The 23660-nt window shown below is 37.7% G+C and overlaps 1 protein-coding gene across 1 annotated transcript in view; it reads right to left on the bottom strand.

Moving 5' to 3' along the window:
- The window catches only part of LOC143672794 (exosome RNA helicase MTR4-like), a 90027-nt gene that overhangs the window by 10195 nt on the left and 56172 nt on the right, over positions 1–23660 (bottom strand). Inside the window, 4 exon segments of the mRNA XM_077147292.1 lie at positions 518–728; positions 3946–4367; positions 7292–7360; positions 7962–8128. Of these exon segments, the coding sequence (XP_077003407.1) occupies positions 8123–8128 (6 nt within the window). The 3' untranslated portion in view covers positions 518–728; positions 3946–4367; positions 7292–7360; positions 7962–8122.

The raw sequence follows: 23660 nt of genomic DNA, 5'->3' as shown, positions 1-23660 counted from the left end.
CCGTTCTGCAGAACAGGCACAACCTCTCTATCCCAATTCCCTACACTTAGCCCCCTTCGGAATAGACTGCCTTCCAGCAGATCTAGGTCCTAGACCCCAGCCCTGTAACTGGCCATCTTAACAGTTTGGGAATGTCATGTTTGTACATTGAGTATCAGTCAACTTATCAATTAATGGAGGGAATGGATTAGAAGATGGGCCCTAAGATACAGCTCTCAAAAACATGACCCTAAAGTCTGTCTTAAAAGATAGGTCCCACTGTACCAGGAAGAAGGTACAATACCTGTGGTTTTAAATACTGAAGCTTTAAATTTATAACAGAAAATGAGTCCGGTATAGTAAACTCTAAAAGATCAGCACATTTTTTTCCAGAAATATTCAGCTAACAAATAAATCTCAGTTTGTGGCCACACATTTTCTGTTGTAGCTACTTAACTCTGCTGATGTAATGTGCAAAGAGTCATAGATAACCTGCCAATAAAAGAGAAAATCTGTATTCCAATAAAACCTCACTTACAGAAATAGGCAGTGGATCAGATTCAGTCTGTGGACCACAGTTTGCTGATTCCTGGGCTAAAGCACTGGTATCCTGAGTATGGTCCATGCACCCTTAACCATACAAGATATTCTGTGCAAACCATGGTGCTTTGAACAAGTAAGTTGGGAAACATTTCCCATCTCACTCCTCTTGAACAAGAAAGGCACTGAGAAGTCTTGCTGCAGAAAAGCTGTGGGAACAAGAATTTTCACAGACTTATTTGAGTTTCCTTTGAACCCTACTCTGACGATTCCAAGGACTCTCCCTCAGGGAATGCTAACCTGAAGCCTGGGGTTGTCAGCAAGGTTTGGAGTTCTGAGAAAGGAAGAGTTTGCACCTCACTTTGCCAGCCCTCCATGAGCAACCTTGTGAGAGGTGAGAATTGGGTCCCAGAGGTAGATAATGTAACCACCAGGTTAAGGCAGCCAGTCCTACAGTTTGTCCAGCTACTTCATGTTAAAGTGAAGCCGGACTGAAGCAGAGTAGAGTGGAAGGATCACTTTGAGAGTGAATAAAGGACTTGAGCCTTGATCTTGGTTTTGCCATCAACTGACTTTGATTCAGGCTGCTTGTTTCACCTTTCTGAGCATCACTTGCAAAATCACTCTCTCTGACTGAAAAGGGAAAAGATTCATTTAGAAATCCTGGGGGTTTCTGTGGCTGTTGCTACTGTTCCAGCTGTAAGACTTTTTTTTTTGTTTTTAAGGGGAGATAGACTACAGAGGCAAATTCACAGGGTGAGAAAGCATGCAGAAATAAGGATCAGCACTTCTTTTACCATGGGCTGACTTCTTGATTTTCAATTTTGTGAATGCAGAGTTGGCCGGAGGCTGTTTAGGAACTGAGATCCATAAGGGCCAACCCCTCAGGAGGAGAGGCAGACTCCACAGCAGTACCCACTCACGGGACCGCATGGTATACTTGTGTTCAGGTGTAGTCTTCTCATGTTTATTACTCGTGGGACCCTGCACACATTATCCACAATCCTCCTCTCCTGGCCTGACTCCCAAAATATCATTGAAAAATGTGAGGATCAACTGGTGTTTTATAAACTGTTGTAATAAGCAGACGATATTATTATTAATATTATTTTGACTATTCTGCAGAAACCACAGAAGGCAAACAGAATTGCACTGTGAATATTAAACCCTTTATACAGCTGGCCAAGCTACTAGGGAACCAGCAGTCAGCTTTACAGCACTGCCCATGTAGTACAGCCTACTCCTCTGCACAATGGGAGCATTTTAAACTCCCTAGAGCAGAGACATCTTGAGAGAATGATTGGTATTGTCTCAAACACAATCAAATGTTCCTGAAATGATGGCGATGATGATATGAATGGGACATGCCTGGTGGAGAAAGAGGCAAACAACCTCAATTTTAGAAGGAAATAAATGCCAGAGGCAAGAGGGCAGTCTATCCCATCAAGGGACAGAAAGGAACTGGCTTTGAACCCAAAGTTTTCACGGAGTTTTTCAAAGGCTTGATTTTGCTTTCTTGAAAATGTGTTCAATTGAATTTCCTTTCAAACAAGGACTGATTCCTTCATTTCAGTTAGGCCCTGGCTTCATAAATACCTTCTCTGCACGGTATATACTCACATCATTTATTCAGCAGATATCATAATATATTCAGGGCTGCTCTTAGAGAAATTTTAATATTAGATAAAAATAGCGAGATAGCGGCAGTCACTGTGTTTGTCTAGCACACAGAGCAAATAGGATTGTTAGCGATTACTAAAGCCTTTGGGAAAAGATAGGGAAGCAAAGATAGCTCATGCTAGATTCTGAGTCAAACAGTTGCAGAGGTTCAAGAAAGCTTGATTACCTTCTGCCACCATGTACTTCCAAGCAGGCCCAGAGATGAGCTCCTCCTTTCTTATATTTTCTCATAAGAATAGCTGAATGTTATCCTAATTAGAAATCTGCTCAGATTCGGAAAAAGGCGTGTGTTGTCTTCCCTCCCACCCTGCCCACCGTCACATTTTCACATCTTTCTCCTCTCCTCCTCCCATCCTCTGTCACACACACCCACACACCCACACACACACACACACACACACAAAATAATGTTCACAGCCAGAGGGAGTCAGAGGTCATGGATAGGCCCCTATCCCTAGCTGGCCACATGACCTTGATATATGGGCTCGTGGCCTCTCTGAACATGTGTTCCTCAGTCTCTAATTGCAGAAGCAGATAGAAGAGCCTCTTGGAGTCTTCTTCTCATGTCCTTTGCACAAAAAGAGCTGGTCTCTATTGAGCACCAGCGTATTATATGCTTCCAATATATTAATTAATTTTATCCTTACAACAAGCTAGGAAATAGGTGGCATTAATTTCTACATTTGACAGATAAGGAGTCTATGGCACAGATAGTTTAAGGAACTGGCCCGAGGCCACATCCAGAATTCCAATCAGAGTCACATGCCCCCAGAGTGCTGAGAAGAGAGCATTACTTCCATTTACATCCTAAGCAGCACAGGTCTACAATGAGCTGACCTTGGTTGGGTGACTCCACACCAGGGGCTTCCAAACAGCCATGAGTTTGTGCACAAACATTGAATAATGTGCACAACCTCCATACGTCACCAGAGGGAACTGAGAAGTGAAGAAGTGCCCCATCGCGTTGTAAAGAACAGAAGGGGTCAGTGCAGGAGAGAAGGCCCTGCTAATCCTTGACCAGCTAAAGAAGTCAGGAGGCTCATCAAGGCATGTTTGGAATGGGCCTTGAAGGTTGGGTCAGGTGTGGAAATGAGAAAGGGCAGGCCAGGTGGAATGCAGAGTGAGACAAAAAGCAGAAGGCAGGAAAGTGAGACATGAGCAGGCTGGGGCATCAGTGGGCCTGTAGCTTGGGACCCTTGAAAGGGAAGGGAGGGAAGAAGGCTACAATAGCAGGCTTGAGTTCAGCTTTCTTTTGTTTAAGTTTTAGTTTCAAAATAAAGCTGAATGTCAGTGAAATGCTTGCAATGGCTTTAGGGAGATTTATTTAGGTTTTGCACAAGGGTTCTTGGGTGACCATATAGATGGTGGGCAAGGTCACAGGCTGAACTTGCAGTGAGCAATCCCCTTGCCAAACCCGCTACCAAGGCCTACAGTAGCAGAATATGCAATGCTTTATCATCTTCTGGATTTGAACAACCTGCATCAATTTTTAAGAACTTGGAATCTAAGTGACTGCAATGGGCTCAGTGCCTATTCATTCTTCTAAGCCTTTCTTCTGAGCCTATCAATGAGAAAAATATATATATGGAATACACATCCCATTTGCATGCCTCCATCTAGTTCTTTCCTTTTTACTCTTATGTGTGGGGCCCAGTGGGGCCCCCTGCTCAGAAGGGGCCTGGGGACTGCATGGGAAATGTTCCCACTTGGTGGGATGAGAGCTTATTCCACAGCCATTGTGCTTACCTCATTAAGAATCGTTTGTTTCTGCACCCACAAGTAATAGTTTGTGTGTTGTTTTTTCAAGTCTTCTGACAGCTTCAAAACTGGGACACATGATTCAGTCCTGGTGGGGGCTCACTTTGACTCTTCTGAATGAAGAGACTGAAATTACATACGTAGGAAGAGTCTGTAATCTTTCATTATATTCTCTGTTCACTCACCTTCAGAACTGAGCTTCAAATTGAGGCAGAGCAGGTACCTACGTGCTCCCTTCTGCTGCCTCCTGGATAGTGAAATCCTCTAGCACTGGGCTGGATGTCTTCACATAGCTGTCCCCACTTAGCACTTAGTCCCCTTTATTCCTGCAAGGGCAGCTTCGTTGTCCCCACTTACAGATGCAAATACTGATGTTCAGGGTGATTGTACAGCTCAAAGACACATAGAAACTGGGAAGGAAGAAAAAAAGAGTCCCAAATGCAAGTCCATATTATTTCAGAATTTGAGTTGTTACCACTCCACTTAGCTTGCTTCTCCCAAACAAAAAGAAATCACATGAGTTGAATGATTCTGTTTCAGTTTTGTTGTCCATAAGTGGGATACTAAAACTGAACTCAGGAGCTGGTTAGGAAAATCAAATTATCTACTGCCTACAAAATCACATGGGGACCAGTCTATGTTCATACATATCAGTTGAATTTAAATCTGGACTTCCCAAAAAAGAAAGAAAAAGAATGCCTTAGGTTGTTGCTGGATAGAAAAATAAACTGAGTCTTGAGAAGTTAATTGGCTTATCCAAGACCACACAGCTCATTGCTAGGCTCTGGATTCCAAATATAGTGCACATACTTCAGCCTATGGAAAATGCCAAATGCCACCAGAAGTGCAATTTTGCTCTTCTTCCTTGTCATCTCAGAACGCTATCATCACCCTTGTTTCCTTTGTAGGAATGAGTGAGTATTGAATGGAGAGAAAAACGACCTGAGGATCAAGAGAGCTGGGTTCAGATTTCCCCTCTTCCTCTTTTTCCCTCTGCGAGTCTGGGTAAGCCTCCTGAGCTGTCTGAGTTTCATTTTCTCCTGAAAACTGCTTTCTCCACAAAGGGAAGGAATTCATGAGATTGCTTGAAGATAAAAAATCTCAATGCCTCCCTCCTGGCCCCCTCTATATTTACCTCCTCCCTTTCGTTGTCTCCTTTCTGGTTGCTCAGAGAATGAATACAAGCTGATGTCTATGCCTGATACAACTAATGTTTGCAAACATGCAGGCAGAAAGAGCCCCAGAGAAGTGGCTAAGAGATTTCAAATACAGTCAAGAGGTTATTCTGGGGTTGCTCTTATGCAAGCTTCAGCCAGATATTGCAAATTTCCATAGTACGCCAATCCCCAGCCAACAATATTCCTGTAAGCCCTAAACAATACCCTGGGCATTACCTAAGAGTCTATAAATATTTTACTTGATAAGTTTATTTTTTCCAGAAACTTAAGGCTTCCAGACTGTTCCTATGCCAGTTAAGTCCTGAAACCCTGAGGTAACAGTCTCTCTAAGAACATCAACCACTTTTATTCCTCCAACCGAAAAGGTCGACACTGTTTCCAGCACAAAGAAGCTAAAATGGTCACTGCCCAGATATCCCTGACTGAGAGAATAATGAAATGAAAGGGAGGACGTATAACTCAGAAGTTAGGATTTAGTAAATGATTATGACTGCTGACTCATTACAGAGATATTTTTAGTTTACAGTATATTAGAATAGCCAGAAGGAAATATATGAAATTGTCCTACTGTAATCCAGTATCCATGACCTTTGATAATGACTATCTAATTATATAGCTTTTCTCATGTGACCATGTAATTGTAAAATCGTGTGACTGACACTCCCTTTACCCAGTGTATGGGTAGGTGAGTAATAAAATATATATGTGGAAAAAAAATAATAGGTTGGGAATATGGGGAAAAAATACCCCTATAGAAATTATGGACAGTAGTTGTACTACTTAAATAATTTTTCATCATTTATAACAAATGCAAATACTATTAAAAAAATAACAGAATTATAGAAAAAGTTATCAATGGTAACAAATTTTCCACACTAATACAAGTGTTTATGGTAGGGTGCTATATGGGAATTCTGTATTTTATGCATGATTGTTTTGTAAACCCACATCTTTCCTAATTAAAAAAAACAAAACAAAAAACCATACATAATGAGATACCTCTTAATACCCACTAGCATAACTATTACTAAAAAAACAGAAAATAGTAAGTCTTAAGCAAGGATATGGAAAAATTAGAACCCTCACACTCCTGGTGAGAATGTAAAATGGGGCAGCCACTTTGGGAGAATTTTGCAATTCCTCAAAGGTATTACAGGACTCAGCAATTCCACCCATAGGTATATACCTACAAGAAATGAAAACCTACATCTACACAAAAACTTTTATATGAATGTTTATAGCAGTGGTATTCAAAATGGGTCAAAGTAGAAACAATGCCACTGTTCATCAACTGATAAACAAAATGCAAATATCCATACAAATAGAATATTATTTGCATAAAAAGGAATGATATATTGACACATAAAAAGGAATGATATATTGACACATGCTCCAACATGAATAAACCTGAAATATTATGATAAGTGAAAGAAACAAGTTACAAATGACCATATATCTTATGATTTAATTTACATGAACTGTCTAGAATAGGCAAACCCATAGAAACAAAGTAGTTACTGGCTGCTTCAGACTGGGGTACGGGAGTGAGAGGTGGGAGAAAAGGTGGGTAACAGCTAAAGACTAAGTAATAGCTAAACAGTACGGGGCTGCTTTACAAAGGTGATGAAAATGCTCTAAAATTGACTGTGGTGATGGCCTTACATCCCTGTGGATATAATAAAAACACTGAATTGTATATTTTAAATGGGTAAACTGTATGGCATGTGGATTATATTTCAATATAAGTCTCTTAAGAAAAAGAGACAAATAAAAAGGTAAAATCCATAGTGAAAGCAATCTGTAGTTCTATCAGTACATTGGAGTTTTGTAAAAACAGGGTGCTTTAGTAAGTCTGGTTTTCAGTGGCAAAAGTGATTTTTTTTCCTAATATTTAATTTTAAAATTATAAAAATGGACTCATGAATTCAGAAAAGAAATGAAAATTTCCCCCAAATTACATTTGTTTTGTTGGGAAAATAATCACACTACTTTAAGGAATAAATTTAGAGTTATGAAAAAAATGTAATTCCCTATGGTAGAATTTTGTACAACTTCTTTCAAAATAAAAGTATATCCACCTGGCCCAATTTTATAATTCAGAAAAATTACTTTACTAAAAATGCATATATAATTCTATTTTAAGGATAACGGTTTACCTTAACATTTGACTTTTTTGAGAAATTTACCACTACTCCCCAGTCAAAGTCATCTCCTTCATTCTTGACCTGAAAAGAAAGCAAAGCAAGTTAACAAGAAGGTTTATATCACAAAGGCTATTTTAGCCTTCAATGCTTCCATTACAGGCTAAGAAAACTTTTTGAATTTTAATTCCTATTAAAATATTTTTTAAAGATAACTGGTAAATTTAAAGAACAAGATATTAACCTTACAGAAAAAAACCAATGTCAAATTTCACACATCTCTAGAACAGCAAGAAATGGAATCTCGCAATTAGCAAACAACTAAAAATAATATAGTATAGTTTTCATGGTTCTGAGAATACTTGAAGTGTTTTATATCAACTGAATTCATTCAGAATTTAAAAGTGTCATTTCAAACATTCCACAACTAGAACTATTTCACATATAAATTCCTAAATGGTCTACTCCAATTTAAACCCCTAAGAATAAGAACTAGCAATGATTAAAAGACATTCACATAAGTCCCTTAATCAATGCCATCTGAAAAATGTAAAGAAATATAATTAGCATAATGTTGTAACAGAAAGAAAAATTTTTTACCAAAATAAAAATAGAATATTTAAAATATATTTTAAAATATCAAAATATCAAAACATTGTATGAAGAAATAATAGCATACTCTTACCAAACGACCAGGTTGCAGAAATGGTAAGCAGTATTTTGGTTTGTGAATGTATTCTTCAATCTCTTTACCCAGTTTGGCAAGCTGTTGTCTAATTTTATAATAGATGACTACACTTTCTTCATTGGGAATTACTATTTTATTATACTGTTCTTCTGAATTCTTTACCTCTGTAAAAGAAATACATGTAAAATCCCCCAATTATTTACCTTCCATAAATTATACCCAAAATATATCTATTTTTTTCTTATAATTGTAGGGAACACAGTCAATTTGCATAGATTATATTAGAAGTTTTGAGGAAAATATCCTTGAGAGAGATAGCTATTTTAATTAAAATGAAATGAAATAAAAAACTTAGTTCCTCAATTGCATATAGCCATATTTGCAATCCTATCAGCCACTAATAAACAGAAAAGTTTGACAATGGTAAATGGCAACTGCATTGGATAGCACAGTCATAAGAATTTATTCCCATCATCACAGAAAGTTCTATTAGACAATATTATTTTAGACCTTCTAAGTAATATTTTAGTTTAACTCTCAGCACAGAATCCCACTTTCTAATCGCATCAAGCTTCCAACAACATCTGGCACTAGGTCTCTAAAACTGGAGGCAGGTATTTTAACCATGCTTGCCTCTTTATTCAGTCAATGGTCAACACACAAGTCTCCTTCAGCAACTGTCCTCTTAGTTAATCTGAGTACCTACAAAGTTGTATCCTGCTCAAATCCATTGCTTCCAGTGCTGACTTCTCTTCCTAACTCACTCTATTATGCCCTCACTCTACTGTTAAAATGCATGTTAACATAAAATTTACCACTAGTGACATTTAGTTCACTTACAATGCTGTGCAACCATCACCACTATTTAATTCCAGAGTATTTTTATCATCTCCAAAAGAAACTCACACCCATTAAGCAATCACTTCCCATTCTTCCTCCCACCTCCCCCCCCACCCCAGTCCTTGGCATCACTAATCTGCTTCTTATAGACTTTAATAGCTTGAACTGTTTTTTTCTGATAATCTGTGTACTGCCATAATGGGTGTTGTTACAGATAACCTTCTCTGCTGCTGAGATTTGTAAGAGATCTCTCTATATTCTAGATATTAGACCTTAACCATATATAATTTATAAATATTTTCTTCCATTCTATAGGTAATCTTTCTATATTTTTGATGGTATTGTTCTTTGATGTACAAAATTTTAAATTTTGATGAAGTCTCATTTATTTTTTATGTTCTTACTCATATTTTTTGGTGTATTATCTAAGAAACCAATGCCAAATTCAAGGTCATAAAGATTTACCCCTATAGTTTCTTTTAAGTTTTATGGTTTTAGTTCATACATTTAGGTCTTTAATCCATTTTGAGTTAATTTTTGTATATGGTGTAAGGTAAGGATTCAGCTTCATTCTTTTGCATTTGGTTGTCCAGCTTAGTAACATTTGCTGAAGAGACTATTTTTTCTTTATTGAGTGGCCTTGGCACCACTGTCAAAAACCAAGTGATCACAGACACACAGGCCTATTTCTGGATTCTCATTCTATTCCATTGATATATGTCAAACTCCTCTATTTACCACTATGTTCTTTAGTTTCTTTTTCTACAAAATGAATACAACAACAGCACTCTTATTTTATAAGACTATAGCTAGGGATTAATTGACAAAGGATATGAGAAGTACCTAGTAATAGTATGGCACATAAAAAGCACTCAGTAAGGATATTACAATTGTATTAGTTTTATTACCATTCTCAATGCTTTCTCAAATTGTTTCCTTTAACTTCTATTCTTTTGCATGCCCCCTAAGCATATGGCATCCTTTCTGGTTACTTTCAAATGAACTGTGTAACTTTGTAGGAATTGTATTCCACTGATTAAAAACAGAGACTGTTATCCATAATAGCACACACATGGCAGTAAACAAATATCAGAAAAACAAACTAAAAAACTGTAACAGATTATCTATATAGATTAGAGTCAATAAGAAGTTACATGAGAAGGAAAACTGACAATGGAATGATAATGCTACTGCAAAAGTGACAGGAATCAAAGTTTGTAGGAATCAATGGAACAGTAACTTATCAGCTTTTTGTCTCTTTGGATTTCCCTATTCTAGAGATTTCATATAAATGTGGTCTTTTGTGACTGGCTTCTTTGACTTAACAAAGTTTTCAAGATTTATTCACATTTTGTTTGCATGTATCAGTACTTCATCTCTTTTTATGGATGAATAATATTTCACTGTATGGATATATCACAACTTGTTTATCCATCCATTAGTTGATATACACTTGGGTTATCTCCATCCATGACTATTATGAACATAAATGATCATGTGTAAGTTTTTGTTATCTGTTTTCACTTCTTCTGGATATATGTATCTAGGAGCAGAATTGCTGGTTTATATGGTAATTCCATGTTTAATTTACTGGGAAACTACCAAATGTTCTCCACAGCAAATAACCATTTTATATTCCCAACGGCAATGTAAGATGGTACCAATTTCTCCACACCGTCTTCAATACCATCTGACTTTTTTGATTATAGCCATCCTAGTGGGTAATCTCACTGCGGTTTTGATTTGCCACAGACTAATTGTGTGGAGCATCTTTTCATGTACTTACTGGCCATTTTGTATATCTTTTTAAGAGAAATATCTATTTAAGTCATTTGCCATTTTTTCAGTGGGCGGCCTATGAAATGATAATCCTGCTGCCCCACCAAAATAACACTGTTTGAAGAAATCAATGGAATAGCTACGTACCCACAGGAGTTGGGAAAATAATGAAATCTGCTTGGATGTTGCTTCCTACTGATTCCCCCATTTTCCATGCCAAGTCATTTTCATGCCCAGACCACTTAATGAAATAATCAACAGTTTGTAAAACACTTTAAGAAGCTGCATCTATTCTACAGCTAGGACTCTATACCTAAAAAGTTAGTAAGTTTAGGCACAGTCTGTTTTAGCACCAATTTAAAGAAACTCAATTTCTATTTAAACTTTTCTCAATATGACAACAAAAAAGGGCTTTCGTTTATGTTTTCAAAAGTAACAAGGTATACATATAACAAATTAGAAAGCAAAAATGGAAATTAATGAGATGTTACCCACTATACTGTCAAAAGTTAAGTGAGCACCCTGAGTTCAGGTAAAGCCATTAAAGGAATTTCAAATAAATGGGAAAATACTTGGGGGGTTTTCTATCCTCTATCCTCTACTCTATCTGGGATATTTTCCATGGAATTACAGAATAATATTAGAAAGTGAAGTTCAAAAAGTAATTTACAGGTTGTTAGAATACATTATTTTTAAACAGAAGAAATGAAAAGGTAGGTGCACCAATATGCACCTCTGGCTTGTAATCTTATACTTCTTTAAGAAGTATCTGAAACAGTATCTGAAATTTCTGGTTGAAAGAAGGAAAAATGAATGAAACTCCTTCCTTGGTCTCAGCCTGATTTTGGTATCTCCTTAATTCAAACCCCATGTGTATTAGTTAGGGTTCTCTAGAGAAACAGAATCAACAGGGAACACTCACAAATATAAAATTTATATGTGTCTCATGTGACCGCAGGAAGACAGAGTCCAAACTCCGCAGAGTAGGGTGTGAAGCCGACGGTTCCAATGGAGGGTCTGAACGAACTCCACAGGAGAGGCTCTCCAGCAGAGACAGAAGAACCTGTTTCTTCTGAATCCTCCTTATAAGGCTCTCAGTGATTAGATTAAGCATCACTCATTGCAGAAGACACACCCCTTTGGCCGATTACAAATGGAATCAGCTGTGGATGCAGCTGACATGATCATGGTTCAATTCTGTGAAATGTCCTCATCACAACAGACAAGCCAGCACTTGCCCAACCACCACTTGGCCAAGTTGACACATGAACCTGACCATGACACCATGTCAAACTGAACCTAAATTGTATTAGTCTTGTTTTTTATTCTATTATATAGAGGGGAGATGTGTAGCTCCTTTAAAATAAGGTTCTTGGAAACTAGAACCACACTTCCCTATCTTTTTGCTAAGGCCATCATATATCACCAAGCATAAATGGCACTCAATATTTTTAGAAGAAAATAATAAAATGTAGTGTGGCTTGAAATTATAGTCTGCTATTAATTTTAAAAGGTGTATTTCAAAAACTCAACTCTACTTGTGAAAATCTAAATAAAGACAAGTATTAAAACTAGCCAGATTAAGTTGTTTTTTTGTTTTTTCCTATTTTATGCCTTTGTTAACCTCGTTTTTCTCAGTTAGAGAACTTTTCACATCTAGATTTTTACATCTATTCTGGTGGCCTTGTTAAAAAGGAAAGACCCACGCTATAATAAAATACAGCACTGCTCAGGAGCAAAAGTCCAAGATTCTAATCTCAATTCTACCATCAATTAAATGTATAAACTTATTTTTTTAATCTATAAAGTGACAGCTATAACCATCAAAGCCCCTTCTAGTTCTATGGTTTGTAATGAAGAAGTCTATCAAATTTAAGACCTGAGGTAATAAGGAAGAAGAAGAAAAAGTGATGAGCTATCATCCAAGTAAGTGTTTAAAAAAAGAGAACTTAATTCACTTGGATCTTCTAACTCTTTGTCATCTCTTTAAATCACATTATTAAACTTCACTTAATTTTGGCTATATAAAACAAGTGAAAAGTCCTATCAACTATTAAGGTGAGACAAAGGTATCTCAAATTTGCCTTTATTATAAAATAAATTATGATACATTTATAAAATGCAAATGTTATTCAGTGCTTAAAAATCATACTTTCCAAGGATACTTTAAACATTAAAAAGTCAGAATCAATGAGCTAATGAATGTAAAGAAAGCAAGGAATAGGGCAAATCTTTACCAAATGATACCAATTTTAAGTACAATCATAACTATTAAAGTAATTGTGCAAAAAAATAAAGAGCCACTAAGTGTTAACACTTTCTAAGATAACAAATGATTTTAACTTTTTTCTTTGTCTTTTGCATCTTATCTATTCTTTTTTTACAATAACTAAGCATTGTTTTTATAGTAAAATTTATCCAAACCAGTATTTAAATCTTTACCTTTATTTTAGCTTTTATTCAGGTCTATACAATGATAGCCACAGTATTTTCTAAGATAAGGATCTGTCATAATTTTACTGGACTAAAAGCATTATCTAAATATTAGAAACTAGAAAACCTGAACTTATATCCAAACTTAAGTATTATGATTCACTAATCATTCAGAAGCTTATGCTATAATGCTCTTTCATAATGAGAATATGGTGAAAGGGCAAGACTAATACACAAGTTTCCTATAAGTCACCTTTTATTACCCAGGTTTTTATTATATCTAATTATTCTGGAACATAAGTAACATGTGATAGATCTATAACCATAAATTATACTAAATTTGAATCAACTTTAGAAATGTGTCCTGTCAGGGTTTTCTTACATCACTTTGAAACGTTCTAGTCAGTTTCAGTGACAAGACTATAGCTCTTACACTTTAAGTAAGGACCAAGATTTTGGCTGACTAGGGAAAAAAAAGGCCAAACCAGCCAATAAGGTGGTCTTTTTTGCTGCTTAGTCCCCTAGCTAAACTATGTTTTGCTATAATAACTTTTTACTTACTCTACTACTCCTGGAATTGCTCTATAATGCTGAAACTGGTAGAAGGATTTTTCCAACATGTACTCAGGATTAATTTCTTCTACACGTAGCAAGTTCAAAACCATGTTGTAGGAGGGGCCAAGATGGCGGCTTAGTAAGGTACGTGCGTCTTAGTTCCTCCTCCAGAGCAACTACTAGGTGAACAGAAACAGTGCAGAACAGCTCCCGGGGCCACGGTAGGGAATGGACACACAGCGTACCCCAGTCTGGACTGGCTAGTCTGACTGCGAGACTCGGCTGCGGTGAGATCCCCGAGCAGCCTGCGACTCCCCGAGCAGCGGCAGCTGTGGCGGCCGGAGCTCCTCCCTCCCTCCTTCCCGGGCCGGCTGAGAGTCTCGGAGAGGCAAGTTTCCCAAGCCGCGGCGGCCGGCGCCCCTCTTTTGCGGGCGGCTTCCTGGACCGGCTACGAGTCTCGGATCAGAGGGCTACCCAAGCTGCAGTGGCCCTCCCCCGCGGGCAGCTTCCTGGTCCGGTGGCGAATTCCCGAGGCCGCGGCGGACTGCGACCGATGCCCCTCCAGGGAGAGGAGGGAATTTCCGACAGTGGCAGGGACTGGGTCCAACCAAACACCAATAGGGAAATTAATAAAGGAGCCACAGGGTCCCCTCAAGCCACGGCAGCTGACGCCCCCACCACGCGCGGCCCCCCAAACCAACTGAGAGAATTGGATCGGAAATCCCCAGGCCGCGGAGAACAGTGACGGGGGGATCTCTTCCAAACACGTGAGACAAACGTGTGCCACGAGCACCACCTACTGGGCAGGATAAGGAAAACAGAACCCAGAGATTTCACAGAAAAATCTTACAACCTTGTTGGGTCCGACACCCAGGGAAATCTGACTAAATGCCCAGACGCCAGCAGCAGAAGATAACAGTCCACGCTCAGAAGATTGAGAATATGGCCCAGTCAAAGGAGCAAACCAATAGTTCAAATGAGATACAAGAGCTGAGACAACTAATGTTGAATATACGAACAGAAATGGAAAACCTCTTCAAAAAGGAAATCGATAAATTGAGGGAGGACATGAAGAAGACATGGGCTGAACAAAAAGAAGAAACAGAAAAACTGAAAAAACAAATCACAGAACTTATGGAAGTGAAGGATAAAGCAGAAAAGATGGAAAAAACAATGGACACCTACAATGATAGATTTAAAGAGACAGAAGATACAATTAGTGAACTGGAGGATGGAACATCTGAATTCCAAAAAGAAACAGAAACTATAGGGAAAAGAATGGAAAAAATTGAACAGAGGATCAGGGAACTCAAGGACAATATGAACCGCACAAATATACGTGTTGTGGGTGTCCCAGAAGGAGAAGAGAAGGGAACAGGAGGAGAAAAACTAATGGAAGAAATTATCACTGAAAATTTCCCAACTCTTATGAAAGACCTTAAATTACAGATTCAAGAAGTGCAGCGTACCCCAAAAAGATTAGACCCAAATAGGCGTTCTCCAAGACACTTACTAGTTAGAATGTCAGAGGTCAAAGAGAAAGAGAGGATCTTGAAAGCAGCAAGAGAAAAACAATCCATCACATACAAGGGAAACCCAATAAGACTATGTGTAGATTTCTCAGCAGAAACCATGGAAGCTAGAAGACAGTGGGATGATATATTTAAATTACTAAAAGAGAAAAACTGCCAACCAAGACTCCTATATCCAGCAAAATTATCCTTCAAAAATGAGGGAGAAATTAAAACATTCTCAGACAAAAAGTCACTGAGAGAATTTGTGACCAAGAGACCAGCTCTGCAAGAAATACTAAAGGGAGCACAAAAAATGCAAAAAAATGAAAGAAGACCCATATCTCACACCCTACACAAAAGTTAACTCAAAATGGATCAAAGATCTAAACATTAGGTCTAAGACCATAAAACAGTTAGAGGAAAATGTTGGGAGATATCTTATGAATCTTACAATTGGAGGCGGTTTTATGGACCTTAAACCTAAAGCAAGAGCACTGAAGAAGGAAATAAATAAATGGGAACTCCTCAAAATTAAACACTTTTGTGCATCAAAGAACTTCATCAAGAAAGTAGAAAGACAGCCTACACAATGGGAGACAATATTTGGAAATGACATATCAGATAAACGTCTAGTATCCAGAATTTATAAAGAGATTGTTCAACTCAACAACAAAAAGACAGCCAACCCAATTACAAAATGGGAAAAAGACTTGAACAGACACCTCTCAGAAGAGGAAATACAAATGGCCAAAAGACACATGAAGAGATGCTCAATGTCCCTGGCCATTAGAGAAATGCAAATCAAAACCACAGTGAGGTATCATCTCACACCCACCAGAATGGCCATTATCAACAAAACAGAAAATGACAAGTGCTGGAGAGGATGCCGTGAAAGAGGCACACTTATCCACTGTTGGTGGGAATGTCAAATGGTGCAACCACTGTGAACGGCAGTTTGGCGGTTCCTCAAAAAACTGAATATAGAATTGCCATACGACCCAGCAATACCATTGCTGGGAATCTACTCAAAGGAATTAAGGGCAAAAACTCAAATGGACATTTGCACACCAATGTTTATAGCAGCGTTATTTACAATTGCAAAGAGATGGAAACAGTCAAAATGTCCATCAACAGACGAGTGGCTAAACAAACTGTGGTATATACATACGATGGAATAGTATGCAGCTTTAAGACAGAATAAACTTATGAAGCATGTAATAACATGGATGGACCTAGAGAACATTATGCTGAGTGAGTCTAGCCAAAAACTAAAAGACAAATACTGTATGGTCCCAATGATGTGAATCGACATTCGAGAATAAACTTGGAATATGTCATTGGTAACAGATTCCAGCAGGAGTTAGAAACAGGGTAAGATAATGGGTAATTGGAGCTGATGGGATACAGACTGTGCAACAGGACTAGATACAAAAACTCAAAAATGGACAGCACAATAATACCTAATTGTAAAGTAATCATGTTAAAACACTGAATGAAGCTGCATCCGAGCTATAGGTTTTTGTTTTGTTTTGTTTTGTTTTGTTTTTACTATTATTACTTTTATTTTTTTCTCTATATTAACATTCTATATCTTTTTTGGTTGTGTTGCTAGTTCTTCTAAACTGATGCAAATATACTAAGAAACAATGATCATGCATCTATGTGATGATGTTAAGAATTACTGATTGCATATGTAGAATGGTATGATTTCTAAATGTTGGGTTAATTTCTTTTTTTCCGTTAATTAATTAAAAAAAAAAACCATGTCGTAGGTCAAATGGAAAGCACTGTTTAAAGGATCAGCTGACCCCTAGGAGAAAAAAAAATCATCAGTGTTGTAGGTTTTTAAAATAACGTTACACAAATATTTTTAACCTGTCATAAACTCCTTGATAATTTAGTCTATGTTAAACCCTACGGAGGCGTATTTAAAACTTCTCTTTTAGGTGATTAATATAAACCAATAAAAAAACTGATCTCTGGAAAAGTGAAGGAAAGGAAAAAATTAAATAGTACAGTAGTAAAGTACTATTTGCCAAATATCTTTAGCTCTCCATCTCCAAGCATAGGATAGGATAGTACTTTCTGGCCCCACAAAGTGGGGAGCCAATAAGTTATGGGTGAGAGTGATGTGTCACTTCCCGGCCAAGTATTTAACTGCTGGAAAAGGTTACTTTTCCCTTCTGGTACAGTGACTGACAATGTTTAAGACCTGAGTGCTCTAATAAGACTGCATCCTTAACAATGATTAGCAGAGCCTTCCCTATCAATCTGTTATGAACACGTAGTATGTAAGAGAAATAAATTTGAAAGTTACTAGGATTTAGTTTTGTCACCACAGCATAATCTACCCTGTACTGACAGGTATACTAAATTTATTTCAGAATGATATTCTGATAAAAATTACTGTCTTAAAATTCTTAGTTCCTCAGGATGCCATAAAACTACTAAAAGTTTCCCCCAAACCTGCAGATCGTTTTTCATCTACATTTCAATATTCCTTCTTCCCAACTGTGGTTATTATCAAAGAAAGACCAGGCTATTGGGCTAGCAAGAATAAAATGTTTCTACAATTATGTGACGTAAACTCTTGATAAGGCTTATATTTCCTTGACACTGAGACTTTCAGCTATGTTTCTCCAGAAGTATTTTTTTAATGTAAATCCTTACGTATAAAAAATGGAATCATATTTGTGTAGAAGAATGAACAGAGTCTTGGGAGAAACAAGCTGAATTATTTAGAAGCAAAGTGTCACAATGTATGCTACGTGTATCTAAGTGGTATAGCAAAATAAATAAAATATATTATGCTAAATACAATACACAGGAGAGAATGCAGAGAAATTGGAACTCAAATACTTTGTTGGTGGGAATGTAAAATGGTGCAGCCATTGTGGAAAGTGTTATGGTTTTCTTCAATAAGTTAAATATAGAACTACCATTTGATTCAGCAATCTCACTTCTAGGTATGTAATTCAGAGAATATGAAAACAGGGCTGCCAACGGATATCTGTACCAATATTTATAGCAGTATTATATATAATAGGCAAAAGCAGGGGGAAAAAACCCAAATACCTGTTAACAAAGGAATGGATAAACAAAATGTGGCACATACACACAATGGAATGTTATTCAACCATAAGAAAACGTAGTTATATAAGACACGATGCAATAGGGAAGAACCTTGAAAATTTGCCCAGTGAATCAAGCAAGATACAGAACAAAAATTATATGATTTTACTTGTAAGAGATAACTATAAACAACAAAATCATGGAGAGAGAAAGCAGATTAATGATTACAAGGAAAGTGGGGAGTGGGGAAGAGTGTTTCTCTGTAAAAAAGAAAACGAAATTTAAAAAATATAAATACACAGTATGTAGGTATGTACAGACAGAAAAGCAAAATATTAATAAATGTTGACTCTAGCTGTGAGTTTATTGTACTACTGCATCGATTTTCTATATTTGAAAACTTTCATAATAATAAACTGGGGTGGGGGAGACAAATATTCTTAAGAGTAATTGGGTGTCCTTAAGTTGAGGTCCAGAGGCTAACCTTATTGCATCCAAAATTTTACATGTGTATGTACAGGATTTTGTGAGTAGTAGCAGAGCTTTCATAAGAGTCTCAGAAGAGGGTAATCCTTAACTTCCTAAGAATTAAGAGCCACCCACCTTTGAGAGGTAGTTAATAAATCCCCAATGCCTTGGTAGAATTTATTTTTATCCATTTTCCTTTAAAACAGGGCAAAAAAGGATGAAGTTAGCATGAAAATCATATTCTTAGAGAAGAGGAAATAAGACATCTTCAGCTACTTTCGAACTTTGCAAACAGACTCAACCTTTAATTTGCTGTTCTTTTTCTAATATTATCTCCTCTGAGAAATTTAGGGCCTTAATATTGCAATTTTTAATCCAATCTCTACTTCTGTACAAAGCACCTATCTGAATTCTTGGTCAACTGAAACTCAACACAGCATTCTGACATATCCAAGCAAGCCCAGGATTGTCCCAATTTGAACTGGTATAGCTATTAATAGTGTGTACTTTCATTCTTAAAGTGTCCTAGTTTAGACAATAAATGAAATTTATCTTACTCTTTCCCATTCATGACCAACTTTTCCTGTCATACAGATCACAGGTCAATATGACTACTCTTAAGTTTCAACTTAGGAGTTCTTTTATTTCTTTCCTTTGCTTTATCTCCTTTTAACTTATGAACTGCTGCAGATTCTTTCCTCAGTATATCCTTGATTATTAGTCCTTTGTTTTCCTTACCACTACCACCACCCTGTTTCAAAGTTTCATAAAATCTTATCTAGATTACTACAAGGACCATCCAAACTGTTCAGCTTTCAATTTTCCTCCCAATTTATTTGTCATGATGATGTCAGACTAAATTTATATTCCTAAATATAATTTCACTGTGATACACTATGCCATGTGGTAACAATAGTCTTATGGACACTAAAATCAGTTTGGTAGGTCGTATCTCCCCATGAGACAGAGTATAATGGAAAATAATATAATGCATCATAGGTGAAACTGTGTTAATTTCAGAAATGATTTCATGTACACACATACACAAAGAAGTACTATGCACTGGACAGGATATAAAATTTATAGCATGCAAAGAATTGGGTTCAAAAAAAATTCAAAAAACACAGGCTCAGATGTAAATATCTAATTTAGCAATCAACAAAACACAATAAATAAATTTTCCCTCATACCTATATATACACACACACACATTCTTTGTTGTTGCAAAACTACGGTTCCCAAATACAACATGTTAATTCTTGATTCTAAAGCCCCTTTTCTTTCCTAAAATATCTTTCTTGTTCTTCAGCCCTGGAAATCAAAATGCAATCCTCCCTCCTCACTTCATCCTTTGGGGCTTGTGCTGGTTTGAAAGGAAGTATGCCCCCTAAGAAAAGCCATGTTTTAATATAAATCCCATTTCATAAAGGTAGAATAATCTCTATTCAATACTGTATGTTTGAAACTGGAATGAGATTATCTCCCTGGATGATGTGATTTAGTCAAGAGTGGTTGTTAAATTGGATTAGGGGATGACATGTCTCCACCCATTTGAGTGGGTCTTGATTGGTTTACTGGAGTCCTATAAAAGAGGAAATATTTTGGAGATTCAGAGAGACTCAGAGAGAGCAGAGAATGCTGCAGCACCACGAAGTGGAGAGTCCATTGGAGATGAAGAAGGAAAATGCCTCCCGGGGAGCTTCATGAAACCAGAAGCCAGGAGAGTAAGCTAGCAGATGATGCCATATTTGCCATGTGCCCTTCCAGCTGAGAGAGAAGCCCTGACTGTGTTCGCCATGTGCCTTTCCAGATGAGAGAGAAACCCTGAACTTCATCGGCCTTCTTGAACCAAGGTATCTTTCCCTGGATGCCTTTGATTGGACTTTATTTCTATAGACTTGTTTTAATTCTCGGCCTTAGAACTGTAAACTAGCAACTCATTAAATTCCCCTTGTTAAAAGCCATTCCGTTTCTGGTATATTGCATTCCAGCAGCTAGCAAACTAGAACAGATTTTGGTACCGGAGAGTGGGGTGCTGCTGCTGCAGTTTGCAAATACCAAACATGTTGGAACGGCTTTTTAAATGGATATGGGGAAGATTCTGGAAGAGTTGTGAAAAGCTTGATAGAGAAGGCCTAGAATGCTTTGGAGAGACTGTTGGTAGAAATGTGGACTCTAAAGACACTTCTGATGAGGCCTTAGACAGAAATGAGGTCCGTGTTATTGTAGACTGGAAGGAAGGCAATCCTTGTTTTAAAATGGCAGATAATCTGGCAAAATTGACTGGTAGTTTTGGCGGGAAGGCAGATTTTAAAAGCCATGAACTTGGATATTTAGCAGAAGAGATCTCCAAATTAAATGTGGAAAGTGCAGCCTGGTTTCTCCTTGCAGCTTATAGTGAAATGCGACAGGAAAGAGATAAACTGAAAAGTGAACTCTTGGGTACAAAGAAACCAGAAATTGATATCCTAGAAAATTCTGGGCTTCCAGGAAAGGAGACCCCAGAGAATAGAGCCCTGTGTGAGAATTTAACCAAATGTGAAACCAGTCAGCCATTTCAGAGAAAGTTAGGATCAGGCATGGAGTTATCCAGGAAGGATTTGTGGAAACTCCTTATGTCTGATGGGCATGATCCAAGGCTACTGCATAGAAAGCCAACGAGAGTGCTGTGGCACTTGTATAAACAGAACTGCTGCCAGTCTGGACTGAGGGATTCAGAGAAGGGACACATTGGAGGAAAAATAACTGCAGAGGCAAAACCGTGGAGGCTGAGGTCTGAAGTCAGGAAGCCTCGGGCCAGGAGAGTGGACCCACCCAAGCCCGTGGAGAGGGTGAGTTTGCCCCAAAGGCAGAGAATGGGCCTTCCACCTCATTGCAGTGGAAGAGTCATGCCGCCTCAGGCCTTGGAGAGGGTGAAGCACGTTTCTTGGGGTTGGGGGAGAGCCTGGCTGCCACCACATGGAGGGGCTGAGCGTGTGCCCCGGAGATGGCAGAGAGCCCGGGTGCGGCCCCAATGCTTGGAGAGGGTGGAGCCAAGAGAAAGGTGGTCTCCCCAATATCCCCCAAGGTTGCCTTTAGAGAGAGGCAGGCATAGGCATTTGGAAAGGGTGGGACTGCCACTTTCTAAAGCCCTGAGGATAAATTACTCTCAGACTTTGAAATCTAATGGACTTTGCCCTGCGGGTTTTCAAAACTGTATGGGTCCGGTGACCCCTGTGTTCCTTCCTCCCTATGGAAATGTGTATATGTATCCTACGAATGTTCCTCCTTTGTATGTTGGCAGCAAATAACTTGTTATGAGTTTTCAAAGGTCCAGAGCAAATGGAGAGACTTTTGCCTTAGGGTAGGCCATGCCTGTAACTGACTTGATGACATTTTATACTGTCTCTAATTTTGTACTTCATTGTATTGCTACTGAAAGGTTTAAGGTTTCTGATATTGTTATGAAGTTAATGTATTTTGTGTATGGGAAAAACATGTCTTTTTTTAGGGGCCAGAGGGTGGAATGTGCTGGTTTGAAAGGAAGTATGCCCCCTAAGAAAAGCCATGTTTTAATATAAATCCCATTTCATAAAGGTAGAATAATCTCTATTCAATACTGTATGTTTGAAACTGGAATGAGATTATCTCCCTGGATGATGTGATTTAGTCAAGAGTGGTTGTTAAATTGGATTAGGGGATGACATGTCTCCACCCATTTGAGTGGGTCTTGATTGGTTTACTGGAGTCCTATAAAAGAGGAAATATTTTGGAGATTCAGAGAGACTCAGAGAGAGCAGAGAATGCTGCAGCACCACGAAGTGGGGAGTCCATTGGAGATGAAGAAGGAAAATGCCTCCCGGGGAGCTTCATGAAACCAGAAGCCAGGAGAGTAAGCTAGCAGATGATGCCATATTTGCCATGTGCCCTTCCAGCTGAGAGAGAAGCCCTGACTGTGTTCGCCATGTGCCTTTCCAGATGAGAGAGAAACCCTGAACTTCATCGGCCTTCTTGAACCAAGGTATCTTTCCCTGGATGCCTTTGATTGGACTTTATTTCTATAGACTTGTTTTAATTCTCGGCCTTAGAACTGTAAACTAGCAACTCATTAAATTCCCCTTGTTAAAAGCCATTCCGTTTCTGGTATATTGCATTCCAGCAGCTAGCAAACTAGAACAGGGCTTCATTTCTTCCATAAAGCACTAAGCCATCAGTTTAAGTCTACAAACATAGCAAACTTCCCTGAATTAGTATTCTTCAGAATAACTTATTTTAGCACAACCACCTGAAATGTCCCTGAATTGGTATTGTTCAGAATAACTTATTCTAGTACTGAGTCATATAGTGCTTACTATTCACTTTCTGTTCTATGTATATTCGTAAATAGTCTCCAAATTCAAAAATGGTCACCACCTACTAAAGATTTAGTATGTGCCAAACAATGAACAGAGTGCATGAAATAATAAATCCTTAATTCACAACATTCGTAACAAGGATGTCTCCATTTTTATCATCTCCATTTAGTAAAAAACAGAGACCCATAAAAATGAAGAGGACTGCTCAGGTTAAACATGTCAGTGGTCAAATCCTACTACTAAAAAGAGAAACTTGTATGTTGGTAAAATACTTTTCAAATTTTATGTATTTAAATTGTATTGAAATTTAAATTGATTACAAAAGTCTTTATCTCCAGCCAATCTTATGAAATTTACAAGGAAGGAGAAAGGCAACCAATTTTTTTTAATTTTTAAAATTATTTATTAATTAAAAAAAATTAAGAACAAAAACATTAACATATCATTCTGTTCTACATATATAATCAGTAATTCTCAATATTACATAGTTGCACAGTCATCATTTCTTAGAACATTTGAATCAGTACAGAAAGAAATAAAAAGACAACAGAAAAAGAAATAAAATAACAGAGAAAAAAAAGATTATACATACAATACCCCTTACCCCTTGCGTTCATTTATCACTAGCATTTCAAACTAAATTTATTTTAACATTTGTTCCCCCTATTATTTATTTTTATTCCATATGTTCTACTCGTCTG

The sequence above is a fragment of the Tamandua tetradactyla genome (genome assembly GCF_023851605.1).
Source record: "Tamandua tetradactyla isolate mTamTet1 chromosome 15 unlocalized genomic scaffold, mTamTet1.pri SUPER_15_unloc_3, whole genome shotgun sequence".
NCBI classification, from domain to species: Eukaryota; Metazoa; Chordata; class Mammalia; order Pilosa; family Myrmecophagidae; genus Tamandua; species Tamandua tetradactyla.
This window is presented reverse-complemented; position numbering and strand designations above follow the sequence as displayed.